Here is a 23,650-nt window from a genome sequence, read left to right as displayed (position 1 = left end):
GATCTGGTTGCAATCAAAACTGTAATTAAGAAAATAAGATTACCGGGATTTCTGTGTCACGATACGAAGTAAATACACTAACACAGATGTTTTTTAAGGACAGTCAAGTCGTCTTCCTTGAGATAAACATTGCATGACACGAAGCAATTTCTTTCTGAGGGGAAAAACTGATACATTGTAGTCTGACGGGACAGAAATAGCTTAGATTTCGAATTACTTTAATCATTTGTGCAGCTTACGGTTTTTTTAATTTGTGAGTGCATATAATCTTCGTTTCTAAGTTCTTTCTTTTTTTTCTTTTTTTCTTTTTTTTTTTTTTTGGGGGGGGGAGGGGCTGGGCGAACGTATAATGATTTAATACATTGATATAAATGTAAGATTTCAATAATGTATTTCTATTTTGAAATTGAACCCAACCAAAGGTGATTTTTGTATCGATGAACAAGGGATACATGCACATGTACAGCGCTAAATAAATTGTTGCCAGTTTGTGGACATCCAGATGCGTTGGATCCTATTTCGACATGGTCTCAATCTGTCCAATGTCTGCTGAATATAAGGAAGAAAAAATTATATATCAACATACTTGGACAAACGCACACCATACGAAGTAAAAACATGTACTTTTTTGAAAAATAAAAAATTTCTTCTGAGTCTAATGTAGTAGAAAGCAACGAAGTAGGGATCTAGCTAGCGTCTTGCTCTTTATTTGTGCATTTAATGCCATCTTTCAAGTTCCTTTTGATACCGGATTTCATAGCAGTGGATGCCAACATTTTATATCAAATGTGTCTTTTCCAGCTGTTATTTTTTTCTCTGAATTAGAGAGAAAAGAATTGAATTATCATGAATCTTAGATATTCTCTGGAGTCCCTTTAGAGTGCAATATTTGTGAATTTTATTGCAAAAAATAAAATGAAGGTCTTGAAAAATCTGCGAAAAAAATCAATTTCCAAACAAGAAACTATGTACAAATGTTTCCTGGCGATTAGACATTTTTTAAACTTGTTCGTATGATTTGATTATTGGAGCTTACGTTTCCAGTTCAATATATGCCCAATAGAAAAATGCAACAAAATCTACTTCTGTTATTTATTCTTGTCAGAACAATATTATATTATTTTTACAGATCGTAGAATATTAATATTAAATACAAAACGAAATTAAGCCAAAAACACATTTATACAGTAAATGCATTTTACTAAATACCAGGTAAACACCACTTTTTGTAGTTAATCAAAGTATGAGCATGTAGTTTTTTCTGCAAAGACAAGGTTTACTCGGACGTACTCGGCTGTATGTTTCTTTAAATCTCGTTATCGCGAGAGAGAGAGAGAGAGAGAGAGAGAGAGAGAGAGAGAGAGAGAGCTTTGTGTTGCGCACCCCAAAATCTTTAATTTTTTTTTTGTTGGGGGGGTGGGGGGTATTATTTGAAAGGATATGAAAAGAATGATCATAAAAATTTTGTTGCAGTGTGCGTTAATTACAAAAGTTCAGTACGTCTTGTATGTCAGTACATTATGACTAGGATTCCCTTTCTGGTTTTCCCAGATTTTGTATGTAACTTGTCTTTTTTGTCGAAACTTTGAAAACATGCAACTCATTGGTAGCTCTCATACATGTAAGTCACAAAACGCCTTATTGCCCTGCAGGCTGAAAAAAATAGTGTGATATAGGAAGAACAAATTGATGAGTTCAAAGCCTTTCTTTAGATCAATAAATGTTGCAGCTATCTTCACCAAAATTCCCACGGTGAAATAAAACATACAAAATGTATCTGCCTTATTTAAACCAACAGTGTATAAAATACATCTAACCTGTTGCTCCACCTGTATGTTCCTTTTTTCATAAATTTTAATCTTGAAAAATCATCCGTCAAAATGTCAAAAAAATAAATAGTGCAAGTATGCAAGTATTAAAATATATTTATTGCAGTAAACACAGAATATCACAAAGAGCATGATTGTCAAATTGTTGATGAATAGAATATGTTACAGGATTGGAATGATATTCACACGGTAGTATATGAATGGCATTTTGATAATTAACTCTCTTCATGACCTAATGACAGTATGATAATGGATTAAGGTCAATTATGACGTCATTTTTTATGAGTTCACTGGATGCGCGGTACAAGTGTATTTCATAAATAAGTTTATGGAATACAAGTAGTAATGTACATAAGTGTATGCATTTTAAATGTTTATGAAAGAAATGTATCTGCATTATCATTCATGTCCATAACAATATTGTTCAACAGAATCATCAAATGGAGCAAATGCGCTCTTCGTAACAGAAGAGTTGAGAATGTCATGCATCGGCCATTCAAAAATCGCGATGATAAACTGGCAATGTTATCCACGTACAACTGATGAATCGCAGACACATGTACACAAAGCCAGCGTCCATTATTCAAAGACATTTTCTACAAGTTCTTCGTTTTTCCTGCTCAGTCTGAATATCCTTTTCAAAAGCCCTCTTGGTCCTTTTTTGCTGTTCTTTGACTGCGTAACTTCTGGGTAGATGACGTTTAATTTAATCCGGATCTGACGTAATATTCCCACCAACAACTCGTCGATATGGTGGTGCAGAGTCACTGAGATCTCTATGTATTTTGCATCGTGTTGATGGGCGACCTTTTTACCTTCTGAAAAGAAAAGAAGCGAAAGTAATAAACTTTTTTTATCGATTATCATTTTTTGGTCATAAAAGCGAATTATCGTTTAATTTCTTTTTTTGTTAATCTGACATTAACTTTTCGGCATTTTGTCTTCTTCAACAGTGCGGATTGATTGTTTAATCAGTCATTTAAAAAAGCTAAAAATGAACTTCTCTGTTACACGAGGGACCAGTAATTATGGCGCTCTATCGATAAAGGACTCCGGGGGGTTTCATCAGTAATACAAATTTTCTTCTTATCGGCATATTAAGCCGAGCATTTACGAATGAATTTGCACCCAATAATGTTCAGCAAGATATTACCTAATGGGGGAACCTTTTGTTTTAATGCTGCTTAATTTAACTTTTTAGAAGGTCAAACTGATAAGGATAAGTTAACACAAGCACTGAGCCTATTACAAAAGTGATTTCCCAAAACAATTCTTGATTTATTTCAAATGCAAAGGTAAAAAAATAATCAATGATCGATATGTGTACGCTACATAATGGCTACCTTTAGGACATTGGGGCTCTATGTGATTATAAAAGCCTCTTTGAGCTAATACAGAAGTAGGAGTAATCTAGCTGTATCTAAGAAGACAAGGCTTAATTTGAAATAACATTTACTAGGGTAAAAGTCGAAGAACCATCCCTATTTTTCAATAATTGTGCATGATTATCACGCATTACCAGTCTCTGCCTATTTATCACGTCTTTGTGTCGTCGCCGTTTTTCTATTTTTACAACTAAATATCAGATAGAGATGGACTTACCTTCAGGGCTGACTTTTCGGTTTCGCACAAGGTCGATTTTGTTGGCAACCAGTATAAAGGGACGGTCAGATCCCAGGTCATGTCTTAAGTGGTACATGGTTTCTTCCACAGACTCAAACGAGGCCACGTCATCCACAGAGTACACGAAGACAAAGGCATCGAAGAAACCTCCCCCGACACTGTCCTATACAATGCAAAATAATCGTTCTATTAGTATAAAAAAATCATATCTGATTTATCAGCGACACAATTTTACCTATGCTTAGGTATTTTGCATGAGTTCTGATATCAGAGGACAATTTTAGTTCTATATTACGAGCTTAAATTCAGTTCAATATCTAACGAAGAAGAGTCATTGAGGGGAAAAAGAGTTGACAAAAAAAAATGTTACAATTCTTAATCATATGAATCTGTACTGAGTAAGTTGAAAAAAAAATGAGAAGTTGAAAAAAATCTGGCTACCTGGGCATGAACATCCAGAAATTCTAGAGAAGATTCCTCGCCATCCAAAAGAACCGAAACACTCATGGTGTCGCTATCTTCCTCTAAAAACGAAAAGAGAAAAAAAAACAAACATTAAAAATTTGTATTGTATAATGCGATAATTTCGGTAAACAAATCTTTCTTTGAATCACAGCGTGTTGCACTTATACAAACAAGAATAGCACATATATTCGTCTGCACAAACATTTTGACAGCAAATGAATACATGTAAATATAAATATTTTAAAAAATCATGAATTTTGCATTTCGTTACAACATAAGAATTCAGTGATGTAATCGTAGAAAAAAGGGTTTGTACATACCTGTTCCCAGATCTAGTCCTCCCGTGTACTCTGACGTCATAAACTGGTTCATGAGGGCCGTTTTGCCCACACTGGGGCTCCCTAGGATGACGACACGATAGTAACCCCCGGAACAACTGGACACCGAGCTACAGGTATCGTCCGAGGTATCACTGGATATCCGCTGTCGTCTGTTGTCTTTTAGAGAACTACTTCGCGAGGAAGTCTTAGATTTGCTCTTGTTTCTGAGGGAGTCACCGTGGTTAACGAGTCCTTTGGATGTCATTTTGAAGGACCTCACACGTTGAAAAGTGTCTTGAGAACTTTCACATGTGGACTGAATGTCTGATGAAATATATGGGCATGCAAGGTCTGCGAGGTCCATAGGAAGACTGTTGCGTCTTTTTCTGTCAATGAGAAGCGCATTTTTGTCACGATTAACCTTCCTCATGGAGCAAGAACGAGAGTGCGGGGCGGAGATGGATGGTCGTCCCGTGCGGAAAACTTTTGAAGTTGTGAGGGGATAATCCGGGAAATCAAATGATGTCTTTACACACGAATCTAAATAAGACGGAGATGGTATAATTTCGTCCTGTTCTTTTTCTTTTGTCATTGTTGTCGAATAAGTTTTAAAAAACTTTTCTAATGATACCGTAAAATGCCACTAGAACGCGCAATGCTATTGCATTTAATATTACAAGTGCTTTGACAATCGATTGGAGACTTTGAAGAAGCGATCTTTATATATATAGGATTCGCTGATGTAAACTAAACCACGTGGTATCATTACTCACATTAGCACTTAGAGCGATGCTCGTATTGGCAAGGCGAGAGTGCGCGGATATAAACCCTGTTCCTCTGAAATGTCAAAAAATCGGGTTTTAACGCCAAAACTGACGTCTTTTGTTAAGACAGGGCAATAGTTGAAGCTGCAGGGCGTATGGAACCCAACCAATGTTTACAATTCGTCCATGTAGTAGAAAGGGTGGAAAAGCACTTGATGATTCTTTTAATACTCTATTTTCATAATTTGGCATGCAAATGTTGTTTTCTTCTACAATAATACGTGCAACTTTTATTATGCTGCAATTCTCGTAACAAAGTTATTTAGCCGAATTTACCCATTATTTGTAACAATCCTTAAAAGTTCATTGCTCCTTCAACTTTGAAACACACCAATTTAACAAACGAATTTTTTTTCAATTTGATCAAAGATTAATTCTTCACTAAATAATCTAATTAATTCTATAAAAAAAATCAATGATATTAATTCTAAATTGTATAATTTATGCTCAAAGCTGCTTGGTCCGATTTTTGGGGAATTACAGGATCAAAAAATTTTCATTACAGATAAACTTTCACCTCTTTACGCCAGCACAATCGGTCTCATTTATAAAGATAGAAATATTATAGGAAAATAAAATTAATTTCAGTTTGGGAACATGGTTGTGTGTTGAAAAAGGAACCGCTTGCCCCCCCCCCCCCCCCCCCCCCCCCCCCCCCCGTTTATTGTACCCGCGCATTATGGACCGAATTTAAATAAAACAAACCTCAAAAAAGTTAAGTGGAAAAAAATGTACCCACGTTGCTAAAACATTTTTAAAATCTAACTAGTATGCTTGCCTCGACGTAAGGGCCTAGACTTATTAAGAGGCGAAATAACGCAATATGCTCTATCGTAAAGTTTGTTTTGTAACAAATAAAATTGAATATTATTTTCCCATTTATACGATATGAATTTCCAAAATCAAAAAATAGTGATTTCACAAATAAGTCATTGATGTATGTAACTGCTACATGTGTAATTGATGCTGAGTAATATTACTATAGGTCGATCCGTATATGAACTGTACATTTTATACGAGAAGCAGCGTTGTAAATATTTTGAGTTCCCCCCTGCATGGTCCGTAAAGTATCCAAAAAATCAACAGAATCTGGAGGTAATTGATGCCTTTCAAGAATGTTAATCTGTTTTTCTTTATCGGATAATCTTATAAACGATATGCGTACACGTGGATCCAACAGTCGATCTACGAACGATAATCCATGAGTGAAGCACTTGTATTCATAAAAATTGTGTTAATAAATATACTATGATTAAAATCTTTTCGATTCGAAGAGAAGTGTAACATATGATCGTTGTTTTAAATACCTGTAAATAGAATATGAACCTGGTGATATTTATGCAGTTTATTAAAAATATATGTATGTTACGCATCCATTGTGTCAATTCGATTTTTATTTACTGCTAATTCCAATCCTCCAATTATATATACAAACCACTCTTTTCGTCAACCGTAATAACAAGAGAGTTGACGTCATTAGAAGAACACACCAATCGGAATAAATTAGGACTGAATGATATTCACTCGTATATAATGATAATCTCTAATGATCATACGTTAAAATCAATGTCGTATAACGACACGATTTTGCATCACGTGTATCATGTTTCTACTTGAAACCAGAAAACACATGTGCTTTCCAGTTTGTATAGGATTACTTGAGTAATTCATGTTTTTCAAATTAGATGATCTTATGTATTCATTTGCAGACAGCACGCGACTCTCAGATTTTGTTAATGCAGAGTCCAATTAGTAAAAGTAGGTTTTTTGGATGCATCAAAAAAGTGCAATATCCGCCATTGCACAATATTTACATTCCACGTATATTTTGCATGTAAAGCTACTGCAGATATAGCACTATAACACAGACATGGTACTAAAAGGTTTAATGACGAGTTTTAATTGTGACGTCACAAACGTTGAACGCTGATAAATACAACGTCACAAGCGAAAATCAAAGATCACGCTCGTGGCTGTTACAGTGGCTCTTCCATTAATTTAAACTTACCCATAGGATAGTACAGTAATTTTGAGGTATAATTCACATTTGCGTACATGACAAGAAGGTAAAAAAATGTAAATATAAGCATTAAATCCTTATTTTTTGAAAGATATAGTCTCATAACTGCAACGGTGTGTGCAAACAAATTTTCATAACGCGCTAACGCGCGTTATTCAATTTGTATGCACACACCGTTGCAGTTATGAGACTATATCTTTCAAAAAATAAGGATTCAATACTTAAATACATGTGTACATACATTGTATAGTACTTAGTATATTTAGAATAAAGGCGATATCATAGGCATGTGTACTAAATACATTATTCGTTTTGTTTTATTTGTCGAACCAATCTAATTGAAATAAAGTGTAGTGTTAAATATTTTTGAGGGAATTGAATGAAATGAATGCATGTTAATTTTCCCCCCTGAAAAATGGTAATTATAGATACCTGCTTGAAATATGGGATCAATATTAGATTAAAAGACATTCATTTTGCAGTAAAACTCTCCGAGATAGAGAGAGAAATAGTTGTAGTCGAAAAATAATATTCTTTCTCTTCACAGAGAAGATTTATTCGTAAGTTAAAGATTCGGGATTCCTAGTTATTTTTAGGCAGTCGGTATTAAGTAATTTTAACCTAATTTTCAAGCGGTTATTTAAGTATGTGTAACCCAGCACGCCGCCATAAGGAAGACACCAATTTTAAGTCTGTCTAATAAATCCCCGGAGAGTGTACTTTAGGGATACAAATGCATACGGCAAATGTCTTGTTAACTTAAAAACAAGACCACAATTTTAAAAAAAAACATATTAGCATCATATCTGTGAGAAATATCCTCGCGAAAAATCTCTACGGGGCATGGGTTACGGGTCCAGACTCCCTAAAAATATTAAAACATGTCTTTAACTTTACAAAGTTAAATTGCCAAAAATGGGCCTCAACCCCCCCCCCCCCCCCACCATTCCAAACAAAAGTATCCCTTCGCACCCCCCCCCCCCTTTCACCCTTCATCCCCAACACGGGTTCGTGTAGTATATTAGTTGCGATTTTATAAAGTTCATTGTTGGATAATTAACACATTCTTAAATATAGATGTATAAGTGGAGAATTGTTTTCTGTTTTACGTCATATTTTTTCTTAATACATTTTACTAGCTTTCGCTCAATATCAGAAATTAACAGTTTCAAGAAACCCGCCTAATGAGTGCATCCAAGAAGTGATGCTTTCCTTAACTCCTGCAGGATCTCGAGTCTAGGTCTAATTTGACACTTGGAGATATAACAGCACAAGACTTGATACGCTCATCGGGTTCATGTATGCTATACAGTGCTGTAATTTACCGCCGCTCCAGTCAATCTTATTGGTGCTATTGTTATTTATCACACTTAGAAACTAGGATCAACTATTTATATGATATACTTGCTTTGATTTCTACAAATTTTAAGCACATTCGATGCATGAACTCTGAAACTCATCAATTTAGTTCATTGATTAAGAAGTTAAACTGTTTAAGAAGCTGTGGAAATCTTTAGTATTGATTAAATATAAAAATAAAAAGGTTTCGAAATTGACTGACGTTACGGTGAAAGATTTCCGAGATTAAGTCATAAAAATACATGAATTCTGGGTTTTGAGATTAAGTTAAAACTCAATTAATGGTTCTTAATTGATAAATTTCCGTTTGTAATGGTATGACTTCAGCACAAAAACCGAATAGAGGCCAGAATATTGCGCTCCTTTTCTTTTAATGTATTTTTAGTTTATCTTTTTCACAAATGCCATTCGCATTCTGATTTTTATCAAATTACCAGTTCACTGAGTGAAAGTTTTCCAGTAAAATATTTTAACTGCAGCACATTTCACTATAAACTGGTCCATAATTCTTAACAAAACATAAAAATCGGAACTTCGCATTCTTTACCTTCATTTTCTTGAACTTTGATAAGTTAATTTGTAAATTTGTAAATCAATCTCTCTCTCTCTCTCTCTCTCTCTCTCTCTCTCTCTCTCTCTCTCTCTCTCTCTCTCTCTCTCTCTTTCTCTCTCTCTCTCTCTCTCTCTCTCTCTCTCTCTCTCTCATCAATGTCTGCTATTTATTAATTCCATATAAAAGTGCCCCAACCTGCGTCAGAGAACCATTATAATATGAAAGGTATTAAAACCCTTTGCACTTTATAAACGTTATTTATGTGAATTTTGTTTTGACAAATTGAAATACTAGTAATCAATGTCTGATGTCTTAGCCCCACAACAGACACCTAAACATTAATTTTCTTTCTTTATTATTCCGTGACAGCATTAACGTAATCCAAAATCGTTCATTTCTTAAATGCATCAAAACACATATTGTTTTAAATCATTTCGTCGATAACTGGAATCGACAGTCTCCATAATGTAAACAAGGATTCCTGTTTGTAGACTAATTCGCTCTCCCAAAGAGCATAAAGACTTGAAAGACATTCCGGCAAAATCAATATATGTGTTTTCTTACTCCCCCAACGGTCAACCCAATGTCAATTGGAAGGGCACCAAAAGAAAAAAAAAACGATTGGCAAAAAAAAAAAAAATATTAAGTTAATATCCCGTTGGACTGTACGTCAAATGTGCACCAATTACCCTTATATATCTTATTCATCGCCTTTTTATTGGATTTATAATCTAGCCGGAATCTTTACTGTTACATCAAATAGAGAAAAACAGAACAATGAATCAATCTTTTGTTTCAAACATTGATGTTATTGTCTAAGTTGTAAAATGCTGTGGAGAAAGGCTTCATTTATGTGGATACCACTGTTAATACAATATCCCTTAACAATGCGTTTTATGGAAAATTCAATTGCGAATCTTATTTCGATATGATAGAAATATCACGAAAATGCCACACTCAAAAAACCCCAAAAAACCCTAAAATTGTTATTGTTTTGGTAAAAAATGAAGGGAAGTGTACATTCCGGAAAGATGCAGAATATCAAGTTATAAAAAATTTAAAAGGAAAAAAGAAAGAAAGAAAATAACAGTCTATCAGACGGACGGAAAAGGACAGACGGACGGACGGACGGACGGACAAAAAGAGGTGTACTGATTGCGCCTACCGATGGTATGGCCGTCACTTTGATACAATGTTCCAATTACTCATGTAGTTAGCTCAAACCACAGATGCGCGTGTGCTGGAATTCTGTTTCACAATGATCTAAACACCTGAGGCAATTGTTCTCAGTGACAACGATTTAACCATATCATCCCGTGCAGTGTCTTCGTTTTGTGTGGGTGCTCCAGCCATATAGTTGCACGTCTTTTATATGCAATGTGTTGGATTCTATCAAAGATCAGCTTAACTCCGAAAGTTCAATCACTGAAAACAGATGTTCGAATTATCAAAATGGTCAAGTTCTATAGAACGAAGAAAACATTTTTGTCGGGGGTGGGGGTTTGGGGTGGTGGTTCTGGTATCTTATTATATATATAGGTGGTAACACGACGATGAACAGAAGATACTATATTCCTCGATAGACACGAGTTTTCTGCATAGCTTTAGGAAAGCTTAACAATGACATAACCATATTCAATCCAAATACGTATTATGTCACGATGAACGCAATTGAACGGTACATTGTAATTACAGACCCGTTATTGAAATACTGACATGTATACTATTTGTAAACGCGAGAACGGCGATAATGTTTGTAAATCTTTTCAAAACCTTTGGATACATTATTTTCATCCCTGATCCAAGTTGACCCCTGAGAATTTAGATAATACAATGTAATTGAAATGCATATTAAATAAGCAAGCAGCACAGTGAATTACATGTTAAGAAATCGTTCGTTTTCCTTTTGTTACCACATGTATTAAGGGCATAATACATCGGAACAACAGCAAAAGGAATGGTTAAAGCGGTATCTCGGATATCGAAAACCTTGAGCCTTATCAAAAGACTATAAATGACAGGGCTTCATAACTCTTATAAAAGGGTACATATCCCCCCAAAACAATCGCTTTCTAATGAATTCTTTGAAGTACTGGGGCACATGTCAATATTTTGTGTTCTGTTTTGCGTTACTCAAAGAGGAAAATTAAACTAACGACAAGAAAAAAGCATTTGGATTCAGTTCATTAGCTTGCAAACCCAGGAGAAATGTACTTTTCAAACTCTAAAGTTGAGATTATAATTTACTGTTTTAAAATGTGGATTTAAGAAAAGAAAAAAAGGGTTCTCGAAAAACTATTTCCTCGCACTCGATAACTTTTTGTCCCAGCCGCCGACTCTGGTGGCCAAAAAACCAAATACTTAATTAAAGGTTTATATTAAAGATGTGAAAGAACCTCGAAATACCGAATGCCTTTCTCATCTTTGATGGTCAAAGAATCTACTGTAGTATACAAATTTATATATTTTGCAGGTGCAAGTTAAAGCATTCTTCTTCAAATTAGTTTCCTAATAACAAGATTATCAGACTTTTACTGAGAGACCTGCTTGCTTAGATGCGTATATATAGTACTGACCTTGGGAAGGATGTTAATTAGTACCAACCGTCCACCTGTGCAAGACTTATTGATACCGTTTTTTAAGCTGTCATCTGACAAGTCAATATTTGGGTTAATTAGTACTTACGATACCAGTAATGCGCTGATTCGTTTCAATTTCAACTGATAGATTGGGTTATATGCAGTGAAAATCTTGTGTTCTGCCCTTTTTTCTCTACTTTTTTAGCGGGTTTTTTTTCATATCAAAAAATTGTACGGTTTTTTTTTCAATGCATTAATTTCTTTTACTTGTATTTCTTTTAAAAAAAACCAAATCAAACATAAAAATTCTATAGTGAGGTGGTGAATTCAGACTAGAGAAAATCATATAATATGAAATCTTATCTTGTAAACGTTACAACACTATACAAAGAAAGTTCATTTCATATAATGATCATGTTTTATTAAGCATTCCAACAATATTTTATTATTTATTTCAACTTTGAGCAGTAAGCTCATCAGCATTAAACATAATAACATTTATAAACATATGCGAGGCACTCAAAATGCGAAGCCAGTAGGCTTCAGAGTCTCTGCAGAGGTGCACTCTCGCTATGGAGAACAACATACAGCTTTCATATATGTTTACATCATATAAGATATTGTGAGATACAATAGATATATATAATACTGAAATTATGATTTACCAATTGTAATAGAAAAAAAAAATTCTATAATTTTAACTAGAGCAATGAATTTCTGAACATAGTTGCATAGTGAAGATATTTACCAAGGTTATATAACTCTTTGGTATTGTTCGAACTTAATAATCAATAGAGAGCAATAGTACATAATCTGATATTCCGTCGACCTTATCGGTGAAAATATTCAGAAGCTGTTAAATTTCTCTGAAATTTTGATTGGTGGAAATGACTTAATAATTGTTTCTTTCAACTTAGTATCCACGATCTATGGTGCGTCACACAGACAAACCTTTGTCCAAACTCCAGACGATGGAAGTCGTGACCTCATTAAAATGTCAAAATGCCGCCAAAATTAGGGCGCGCGAAAATCCCCCCTCCTCGTAAAGAACCATCATACTGGGGTTGATGACTGATAGATGCTCCCGATAAATTGACAAAGCTCTGAGAAAAATCATTTTAACACATCGTCAGACTTTTGGACGAGACATCAATTAGCATCGAAGACATTCCGAAATAGTTAAAAACCATGTTCTGCTTATATTAGTAATTAAGCAATCTTTGAAATGTATGCATGCAGACGACGCAAGCATATTAAGTCAACGAAGAATCTATTTTGAGGTGTTTACCCCAGCGCTAGGCCAATGTTAAGTTTTGATGTTTGAATTTGCTTTATAAATATTTCTCTCTTTCTCTCCAGAATGTACAGCACATTTATTTGTAAAACCAAAATTGTATGGGTTTTCGGAAGAAACAAAATTAACCATCTAAATTCCCCGCAATATCGTATCAAAAAATATATCCTAAAAATGTAACATGCTGAAAATTATCTCCGTAATCTTTCTCATTGATTTAACTGTGGTAGTTCAGGTGGATTAAATACTTGATTTAAGTGAGGCTGAACGAAAAATCAACAGACATTGATCGCCGGTTAATAAGGGCGCATCAGCATTTTTACTGCAGCACCAGTTTAATTAATACTGAGTGGCAGTTGATTATTTTTTATTCACTCCCCCCCCCCCCTACCTTTTTTAGTGTAATTTTCATAAGGACAAGTACCAAATGATTGGAAGTTTGCTGTCAAGCAAATGTTGTGTGTGACTTTCTAGTTGACATTACACGAAGATTTTAAAAATGCCGGTATTTTAGGTAAAGATTAGGAGATATTTATAAAAACACAAAAGTAAACAATGAGGATTGTTTATTAATAAATTATAAAATTAAAACAATACTGGCGTTCGACCAGTTCTCGCTGAGTACCATTTCTCGCAAAGCATTATTACGTCATTTTATCAACACATAAAACATATGCGAAAAATGACGTAACGATGCACCGGCGAGAAATGGTACTCGGCGAGAACTTGTCGCACGTCAGCATGATATTCAAAATTCGGAATTTTTTATGAATATTTTCACATATCGACTTTCTTCGCACTCCATAGCTTCGCCTTACTTCAGACTGGTCATTGCCCTGAGATAGTCGATCTCCTCGGTACGAACTCCTTAAATATTTTATCTATCCAACTTCTTAATTTGTTCGCCTTTTGAATTATTCCAATTCACTCTGTATATCAGATAAACTGCAGTTAAGCGAGTATACATGTAATTACAGATTAAGACAAAAACACCCATTCAAAGCAGTGTATGTTATTTAGAAACCGTTGTACATGACGTACATGTACGCATGCACATGTAGTACATACAAGTACATGCATCAATCTAACAGTATTGGCAAGAATATATCTAGGGTTTCATGTTATTTGGTTGAAATTAGAAAAAAAAGTTAATAATGCTAATAATTAAATTTAAAAAATCGATTTTACATGTAACCCATTTGAGTACTGGTCAACCCCAAAATCTATACCGGTGTCACAAAACCAATGGTAAAAAACGAACGTGTGCTTGTCATAAAAGACCCTTTTCTGGATTCTTTAGACAAGATGTTTAACATTGTTTAATCATTAACCAGCACCTACTGAGAACGGTATTATATTTGATAACGAACTTTTGAAAATATTATATTGATCAAGACAATTGTCATAAATCTATGATATTGTGTAAGTTACTTTTACTGTGTTAAAGTACAACAACTGTACGTTGAGAATGATGATCAAATTCACATAAGTTAAATAAAACTTCTTATTAAAGAGGGATAGATTTACAGATTAAGTAAAATTTTCTTGTCAATAAATCAGACCCCCCCCCCCCCCCATCTTGTCTTTTTTCTAGGTTGTGGATTGATTCGGGAAAAAAGTCGGCAACAGCTGACCGATTGTGAGTGACACTTCAAAGACAAATATATGTGGTTTAAATCATCCTAATGTAATGAAATTGAATTCTGATTTTTTTGGGGGGTTCAATAATACACAGTCTGTTAAAACTGATAACAAGTACATTTTTGTTCAAATGAATATTTTTGTTGGTAATTGACAGGAGGCAACAGCTGTGTCATATCTATAATTTATTCAAATACAGATTTAGATTATATTTGTTTGATGGTTTACACGTGGAGTATATGCGAAATACTCGATTTTTATATTGCCGACACTAGATTTTTATATATTCATGTCTGAAAAATCGTTTTGACAGGCAAAAAGAAAAAGGACAAAACAACAAGAGAAAATCCTTCCCTAAATGCGAAAATGCTAATTCTTATAAAGTGGAGGTAGATCGGGGGGGGGGGGGGGGGTCAATGTTTATATCTTTTAAGTTTACTGTTAATTTAACTCATGTGAATTCCATTAGAAAACTACTTAAAGAATTCATGCAATGTGTTTCTGGTAAGATTTTGCAAATAATGAAGAGTTTTTTATCGGCTATTTCACTGTTTTTGGTTTGTTTTGTTTTTTGATATAAATAATTATTTTTTTTTTTGGGGGGGGGGGGTAGGAGGGGTGGGGATGTGCAATTGGTCGAGTTCGTGAATGACATAAAACCCGACTTTCTATTTCTAACGCATATAATTATTATGCGGCATTGCCTGCATATTGGTAAAGCTGACAGTATTGAAATATGAATCACGAACGATTTGTATCGTTTTGTTTATATGCAGGTGCTCGTTCTCAAGATTATTTGCAAATCGCAGTGATGTCATTGAAATATACAAGTTGTTGTTGCATAAGAAAAAAGAACAATGGCCTATGATGAAATATCAACACTTAGATGACTCAAAATAGAATGGGGAAAACCTGCAAGGTGTGTGGGTACAATGTGCATATACTAGGGTGTCATCTCTACAGAAGATATATAATCCTAGACGCCCCATTATCTTGGTATGGAGAGGTTAGCATGGAACCTATCCCAAACGCTGAGGAGACACTAACAATTTCACAACCCTCCAGACGCTTGTTGTCACTTCTCCAAGTGGTCTTAGATTGGAGATTACAAATCGAGAGTTTGGAATGAAAACAATAGAAAACCGAGCGTATATGAATACCTCTTAATGTGACATGCACTGTATGATAAATTTTTATGAGGTGGGGAAAATAAGTTTAAAATAAGTAAGCATGAAGATTGTGAACCCGAGTGTAATTGTTCCTTTCTGAACTTTGAAACTAAACTTAAAGCCCTCGTCAAACTGTGTATTGTTTTGGTTTACATACGTCATAGCTCCTTATTTCCGTGACTTGGATAATAATTTTCACCAGACGTATGTACTTCTTACGATCCGTGGTTTACTAAATATTTATCACAATTTATGACCACGTGTGCGCGTATTTCCACGTGCTTCATCAAAGCAAGAGATGAACTTATAATGGTCAGTAAATGTAATGGCTTAATCGAAAATGAGGGTTCTAAATGGAATGACGTCATAGCGATCCGACGACCTCGCTATTTGTTCACGTTTTCCTTCTGTTTTATACATATACACCGGAAAGACATACATACACATCAAATCTAATTAATACGTTATAATGATTATATTTCTATAAGATAAATTCAGTATAAACATATTTAAAGCCTATTAACGTTGCCACAAATATAAATGTATTAAATGTAAATGTTACAATTTAACACGGCGTCGTTTAAAAAAAAAACCCAGTATATTCACATATATTCTCAGCTCTCGGAACTGCTACTTGGCTCATCATTTTAAATAAAGCGTAATTTATTTTCTCTCGAAAATTCAAATCTATCACAATAATATTTGATCTATTTGAAGTCCCCATATATTCCCAAGAAGACGACATTTCTTAGCGCGTCATGATTTACATTTGCGTTGGTGCATTGGAGGTGCGACAGGGTGTATCTGTTACAACGGCATTGTGAACAAACACCCCCAGCTGTAGAGATGCAAAGAATAAAAAATAGGTTTCCAACATAGAAAAGATAAAAATGATAAAAGGTTTAATTAACGTTAAAACCAGTCACAGCAAAAGACACAGTCACAGAGAGGTGGCCGCTAATTATCGTGTGTCGATGTACTAAAGGGTCAATGTCCATTTCACGTACATGGTAATAAATTATAGTACAAAACCATTTATACATAACCGTATGGCAAGATACAGGTGGTTAATGGTGAGATTCATTTCCACTTTGCTTATCAATTTCATAGCACTAAGTTTTAAAAAAAAATGTATTTAACATCAATTTAAACCTTTTTAAAAAAGAAGACAACATCATTTGAACCAATGTGGAGGATTAGTTCAATGTAGAAGGCCAGGGGTATCGAAGCCTTGACTACTAGTGTATACTAGTATTACATGCGTCTTAATCTCTGATGAAAAAAAAAATTACCATGATTAATCTAACTGTAGTCAATAGCCTCACAATTATCTAAAACGTCATTTGGTGCAGCTGTCATGTTGTAAATTTTGAATATACTGAATGGGTGTAAATACAAAAATTACAACATGACACAGCCTAGCCAAATCAAATGTCTTTAAATGAGCAAACACTAGAATTTCGGTTGCTAAACGCAGAAAAAAGACTATCACAATGTTTAGTAGCTTACTAGTATTTCAAGAAAAGAAATATATATTCAAACTTCGTTATCTCGAAGAAGATGGAACTGTTTAAAAACTTCGAGATATCTTAGTATTCGATATATCAAGGTAAAGTACTACGTGAAAAATACGTGGTTGGGACTTACAAATCACTTCGACATATCCATCGTATTCGAGATATCAGTGTTCGAGATATCGAAGTTCATCTGTACTTCTTAACATTTATCATATTATAACTGTCGGGGTCTCAAAACTTTGAATGAAAATTTATGCCCATTCTAATTGAAAAATATATTCAACGTGTGGATCAGACTCCCCTGTTTATACAACTGTGTTATCCTAAGCCACGCCACAGTTGTCGTAAACGCTCAAGTTTTCAGCTATAGATCGTCACCTAACAATTTTATGACCGATATTTTTCAATGGATTGTCAACATATTACATTTCTACATGTATAGATGTGTTGGTGTAAAATATCATTCAGCTGTTTACCTGTAATTTATTTTGACTATTCTATTTTGAGTATCAACTATCAATTGACGCATTTTAAACCTTCTTTTAGGTCTTCCATAATTATATCAATTAACTTATTAATTAATCAATTAACTTTGATGTTCTTACATGTAAATGCACGTAAATAAAATAACTAGTTATATAACATATATTACGTCCTCCAAATTCAATTAATTACACATGAGATTGCTAAACAAAAAATTAAAAACCATACAAACCCCTGTTGTCACCGGTAAAACTATACTAGTATTCATACATGTATTACAGCGCGTTTCTTTGTCTAATAGCCTTAATATCTATATTTTTATTTTTATTTTAAATACATGTATTTACATGTACCTTTTTTTTTGGGGGGGGGGGGCATTTTTTGGAGTCACAAATTGGAATTTGACAACCCGCGGCAAAACACAAATAGCACTGGACTACATATACAGTGTATATCGTGCCTGGCGAATCAAGTAGCCGCGGGGATTGTCTTGTTGCATCGCCTGCATGTCTATACTCACCCGATATATATGTAATACACTCAGGGTGAATAGCCATTGGAGCCGTTAAGATTGGTGTTAAAAGGCAAATGTATTGATTTACCAATGGATATGTTTGTAAACAGACGACTGGTGTTAAAAGCCTGGTGTTGAATAATATGACGTCGATATTTCACTAATTTTAGCTACATGTATTTGTTTATGTAGAATCAAGGAAGAAAAAATACTTGCCATCTACGTACATACAAATCACATGGTTTTTTTTTCTCAATATATGTTTAAATTTACAATGTAATTTTATATATGCAGTTGACTGTTTATTCGTGTATATCTATATATATCTATATCACATTATTGGCAATAGTTAGAAAATTCATCGTTAGGAGAGGACTACTTAAGTTATTAAGAACTTGTGTCCGGTCCATTAGATTTAGTCATTAAAATATTTTCAATTCATCATTTTTTTTTTAAATTCTTTTTATCATCGATTATGTTATAATATTTGAAAGTGTTACACGTTAATTTTAGAATATGAAGTTATTTTAAGAAACAGGTGGTCTTCCAACTTTGACTGATCAAACTGATTTCATAAGCTTTGATCTATTACCTGGTATTGAAAATGAAGCTGGAATTTGAAAGGGTACATTTATTTGAGGTGAATCTCCTTCTCGTACCCCTCCACCAATACATTTTTTCATGACTAAGTGGATGTGAAAAAAAAAATAATAAACATTCATAGTTATCAACTGCACCAAATTGAGTTTTGAATATAGGTCAGCGGAATCAATTTTTTTTCGTATAGCTTTCATAGGTGTTTTCAACGAATGGTGACAGATTTTTCTTTGAGCTGTCCCATTAATTGTTCGATTTTTAAAAAAATTCGAATTACAATGTTCTCAAAATTATTTAATAGAAATGTCTTTTGTTGATAAAGTTTACATGGCTGTCATTATATTGTAAAATAAAAATAATGATAATTTACGTACTAAGTATATCCATTCTACTGAATGCAAACACGTTTTTATTTGATATTTTATTAATGTTCTTAAGATCTCAGATTATGATTACGAAGCTAATTGATTTTTACTGATGAATCATGGGAAGGCATCGTTTCCGGTTGGATTTACAACATTGTTTGTGCATTCGATCTCGTTTTACTCACTTGACCGTATTACTACGCCCTGGGAGGGAAGGGAATTTCCCAAACTTCATTAATTTTATTTGTACACCATCGGAAATCGATTTCTTTGTTGGTACTGTTAAAGTTAACTTTAACTCTTATCCCCGAACATGCCTTATAAGGCTATTTCATAAGCATGCCCTTTGTGTTTTTTTACGGCAGTTTTAATGATATCTTAAGGCGTAATCATTTTTTTTTTATTAATCATCAAGAATTAAAGGACATGTTTTGTTATACAGAAATGCCATGCATTGAAATGTCACGCAGTTTCAATTACATTAAAAAATGTCAGTCTTAAAAGCTGGATATTAAAGATGTTTTATATTACGTTTATAATTAGAGGAATATGCAAAATCAATAATTCAAATGATAATTAATACTTCTTACACTCTCAAACAATAATAATTTTTTTTTTTTTGAGAGAAAGAGAGATGCGGGAATAGAAATTGTCGAAACGTACGTGTATTTTGAAATCACTGTCACCCGTTTACTCGTATGACATATCAAATTATAGTGATTTAAAAAGTTGAAAGCAAAAACATGAATTAAAAAAATTGATATTAATATAATTTTCTCAAGAAAGATATGTACGTGTGTTATGAAGTAAATATCCTTAAACACTACGTCCTTTTAAACTGTGTATTGATTGTTCCAGAACTTCTGATTATGTCAAGATGCTAATTTTTTTTATTTATATCACATTCTAGTCAACATTATTATTGTAATATTAAATTTAAATAATAATGTGGAATGAAATATATCCTATTATTACTAGATATTTTGTTTTATTTCGACAAGAAATGCGTGGCTTTCACCAAAATGGGAAAAACGGCGTGGATTGGATATCAGAATCATCGACGTCACTCTAAAACTGAAAAAAAAATGTTTTTGACATTAACGAGATAGAGTGTTTAGATTCTTTTATTCAATGCAGAGTATGATTAAGAATATAAAAGAGCCACGTGCTCCGTTTACCTCAGCAGAGCAAGGCAGTATATAAAGCCTCTCGTACCTTGCTTCAATCAATATCACTATTGCAGTCTACAATAACGCTACGTTGTTGTTCATCAATGGCGCTCCATGTCTAGAGGTTTAGGTTTCTTTAATATCAACAGAGTACTTTTTTGAAGAAAAAAAAAATCTAGATATCATGACGAAGAAAAACCCGACCATTGATGTAGATGTAGATGCCACGCTTGAGGAGGCGAAATCCGTTTTATCCACTCAGTCAAACTTAATGGAATCAACCATATTTTCAGAAAGTAAGAAGAATTTCTTGAAAGTTTTCCGATGCTCCCGTACCTCTGTGTCAGCCCCTCAGTCCCGGTCGAGCTCCATCAGGAAAATCAGAGCAGACGACAACGAACAGACGCGGGAAAGGAGGAGAAATAGTTTACCGCTTGATTGCTGCAAAACAAACACGTTACCATTTTCTGGTGTGGGTAGCCATAAACGTGCTTGGTCCCGAGAAAATTTCCAACGGGTGAGATCTTTTAAACTGACCTCCAAAGGACTTGTAAATCATGGTGATTCTTTTAGAAACAGAGAAAGAAACAAGCTATCTTCGTCGAGTGGATCTTTTAAAAGGAACAAACGACAGCGGCTTCCCAGTGAAACTTCCATTGATACGGACAGTAGCGGGAGCTATACTAACGAGTACTACAGAATAGCGATCCTCGGCGCCCACAGTGTGGGCAAAACGGCGCTCATGAACCAGTTCAGTACATCAGAATACATTGGCGGACAAGATGCCACCGGTACTTTTCCTTTTCTTTCACAGATATTTTTTTATTTTCAATTTACGCTGTAATTTTCTATACATCACAATAAAAGTACAAGAGATGATTGGTTATTTAATAGAGTAATGAAAAAAATATTATTTTGAAAAATTATAATTGTGCATTAATATTTTAATTCAGTCAGAATTCTGTCTGATAATGATAAGTTTGTCATATGTCAATTGAAAATAAGAAGTAATGTATCAATTCCTGGTTTACAGATAACAGCGTCTCCATGAATGTGTCGGTGTTGCTTGATGGTGAGGAATCGTCGCTAGAATTCTGGGACGCACGTGTAGACGAGGTACGTTACATAATTCAATATTTATAACATCAAAGCAAACGAATCAAATTAGAAACGAAGATTTCGAACTGCGTTAGAATATGTCTTAATTCATAGGAGAAAAATCTTAACTTTTGAATTTTATTCCTATGCAGGATGTTGGTGAAAGTTTCTTTGACGCTTTCATTTTTGTGTTTTCCGTGGATGACGTAGAGACGTTTGAGAGGGCTGAGGAAGCCATGCGCAGACTGAGGCATGATTTAGGGTCCGATCGACCGATAGTTCTTGTTGCCAACAAAATTGATCTCGTACGCAACCGGAAGGTCACATCGGAAGGTACGTTCAGTTCTTGATATACCGGTACAGTCTGTAACACACAGGAAGTCACCTTGGCTAATTTTTTAAAGTTCACATAGGGTTATTTCCGGATAGTAAGATTATGCCGAGATAATATCTAATGAGATTCGTTTTTCACAACTGCAGTCCTACGACATGGGAATTGTAATCATAATCTTTTTGCGGGTTATACAATTAGTTAGGATCTTATCAAAAATAGCCAGTGTATCAAATTAGTCGGGACTTGTAAAGGCATTATAGTCAGGCGAGAGCTTATTGATAGAAGATTATTGACAAGCCAAACCCATACAGTTATCGCAGATTATTTGAGTGTGATCATTTATAACACATATTAAGAGAACGCATTAGAATCGAGCTTTATGAAGCTGCTTGTTCGATTAATTATTCTAATTTTTAATTAAACAAGATTTCATTTTGCAACAAGATAAATACTTCCAGGGATTTAACAACAGGTAGTGCCTAATATATAAGTCATCTAAACAAGAAGTTACTAGCTTCATGTTCGTGAAAATGTTGTTTAGGCACATGATGATAAGTTAACATCCAACGCAAGTTTTATATTTAACATTTAATCATGCAAATTTTAGAATATCATAATTTAATTGGTTTTCTTTCCTTAAATTTCAGAAGCGAAGCAAGTCGCTAATCAGCATGATGCAAAATACGTCGAGACTTCTGTAACGTTACATCATCATGTCGACGAACTTTTGGTCGGAATCATTCGCCAAATCCGGAAGCAGTTGAACGTCACATTTCCGGATATTTCGTCACTTTTTAATAAGAAACAAAAATATACAAAAGGACCAAGAAACTTTCTTAAAAGAATTTTAAGACTGAACAAGAAAAACAAGGAACCCGTGGAAAACGTGATTGAATACTGACCAGTGTTATATCGAATTATTTTATGTAAAAGTTGATGTACAGATTATGACTGTGATAAATTCTACATTGCCAAATATTTACTGTGTATAGATATATTGTGATGTACATCCTCGAAATCGGTTCAATCATTTTGCCGGTGCACATTGTTTTTACAGTATATGTGAAGTAAATTGTTATTGTTTTAAAAATAAAATATTGATGACGCATTACATACTGTTTCCTTTTATCTGATTAATTGATTGATCAATAAAGTTACAACATTTTATGAACAAAACTCAAAGGCATGGATAAGAAGTTCAACAGTTAAAGAGACAGTTCTCTTGCTAAATGCAAAGGTTGATATATGTGTAAGCCGTCATGAAAGGTCGCCTATGATTAAGAAGGGAACAACAGACAGAATACAGCTGTCCTAAACGTTCTGGTGTACATCATTCTGTAGATATACGGGCGAAAAAAAAATTATTTCTCTCTTAATAATTAAGATCATTTCAAAACCAGAAAATGAGAGAAAACTTTTAGATTTTTAACGAACTAACGCAAATAAATATTCACATTGGAATTATCAATACTCGCGGTGGCTCAGTTTTTGTTGATTTCGTGGCCCTGACTGACCTACGAATTTACACCACCAAAGATGATGTACATAATAAAAATTGATTTATAATTATCATTCATATTCACATAAAAAACAACGTCCCTGCAAACTTTTAAAAACTAGATAACGAAATTGGTTTCAACGAAATTAAAGGATTCAATATTGTGAGAAATTTCACAAGCTATACGACTATGTAGGCTGTAGGTTTCCTGATTGGAAACTTAGAACAATTTTAACAGGAGCTTGGACTTTGGGTAGTTGTGTCAAACAGCAATGTGACGTAGGCCTGTCTATATATCATTGTAGGCACTCAGCCATGGCTATTTGAAATCAACAAGATTTGTCTGGGTTTTGAGCCAGAACTATGCAATCGGTGTATATTTCGCTTGAAACCATTTTA

General features: G+C 34.1%; 2 protein-coding genes across 2 annotated transcripts; one reads left to right on the top strand and one right to left on the bottom strand.

The window, feature by feature from the left end:
• Positions 1-1,907: 1,907 nt before the first annotated feature.
• Positions 1,908-4,947, bottom strand: LOC105349135 (GTP-binding protein Rit2). The gene is made up of 4 exons (XM_011458831.4): positions 4,238-4,947; positions 3,894-3,976; positions 3,432-3,615; positions 1,908-2,647 (listed from the first exon to the last, which is right to left on the bottom strand). The coding sequence occupies exons 1-4, from the start codon at positions 4,827-4,829 to the stop codon at positions 2,409-2,411; spliced, it is 1,098 nt and encodes a 365-aa protein (XP_011457133.2). The 5' UTR covers positions 4,830-4,947; the 3' UTR covers positions 1,908-2,408.
• Positions 4,948-20,358: 15,411 nt separating this feature from the next.
• Positions 20,359-22,864, top strand: LOC105349134 (GTP-binding protein Rit2). The gene is made up of 4 exons (XM_011458830.4): positions 20,359-21,112; positions 21,355-21,437; positions 21,572-21,752; positions 22,401-22,864. The coding sequence occupies exons 1-4, from the start codon at positions 20,506-20,508 to the stop codon at positions 22,652-22,654; spliced, it is 1,125 nt and encodes a 374-aa protein (XP_011457132.3). The 5' UTR covers positions 20,359-20,505; the 3' UTR covers positions 22,655-22,864.
• The last annotated feature ends 786 nt before the right edge of the window (positions 22,865-23,650 follow it).

Source organism: Magallana gigas, chromosome 3 (assembly GCF_963853765.1).
Source record: "Magallana gigas chromosome 3, xbMagGiga1.1, whole genome shotgun sequence".
In the NCBI taxonomy this organism is placed as follows: Eukaryota; Metazoa; Mollusca; class Bivalvia; order Ostreida; family Ostreidae; genus Magallana; species Magallana gigas.
The sequence above is the reverse complement of the archived record's forward strand: the minus strand, read 5'-3'. Positions and strand labels throughout refer to the sequence as shown.

Coding starts and splice junctions, on each gene's coding strand:
- LOC105349135 (XM_011458831.4), bottom strand. CDS start 4,829: ATGACAAAAGAAAAAGAACAGGACGAAATTATACCATCTCCGTCTTAT. Junction 3,616..3,893: donor TTCTGGATGTTCATGCCCAG/GTAGCCAGATTT, acceptor TGCATTGTATAG/GACAGTGTCGGGGGAGGTTT. Junction 2,648..3,431: donor CCGAAAAGTCAGCCCTGAAG/GTAAGTCCATCT, acceptor TTTTCTTTTCAG/AAGGTAAAAAGGTCGCCCAT.
- LOC105349134 (XM_011458830.4), top strand. CDS start 20,506: ATGACGAAGAAAAACCCGACCATTGATGTAGATGTAGATGCCACGCTT. Junction 21,113..21,354: donor TGGCGGACAAGATGCCACCG/GTACTTTTCCTT, acceptor CCTGGTTTACAG/ATAACAGCGTCTCCATGAAT. Junction 21,753..22,400: donor CCGGAAGGTCACATCGGAAG/GTACGTTCAGTT, acceptor CTTAAATTTCAG/AAGCGAAGCAAGTCGCTAAT.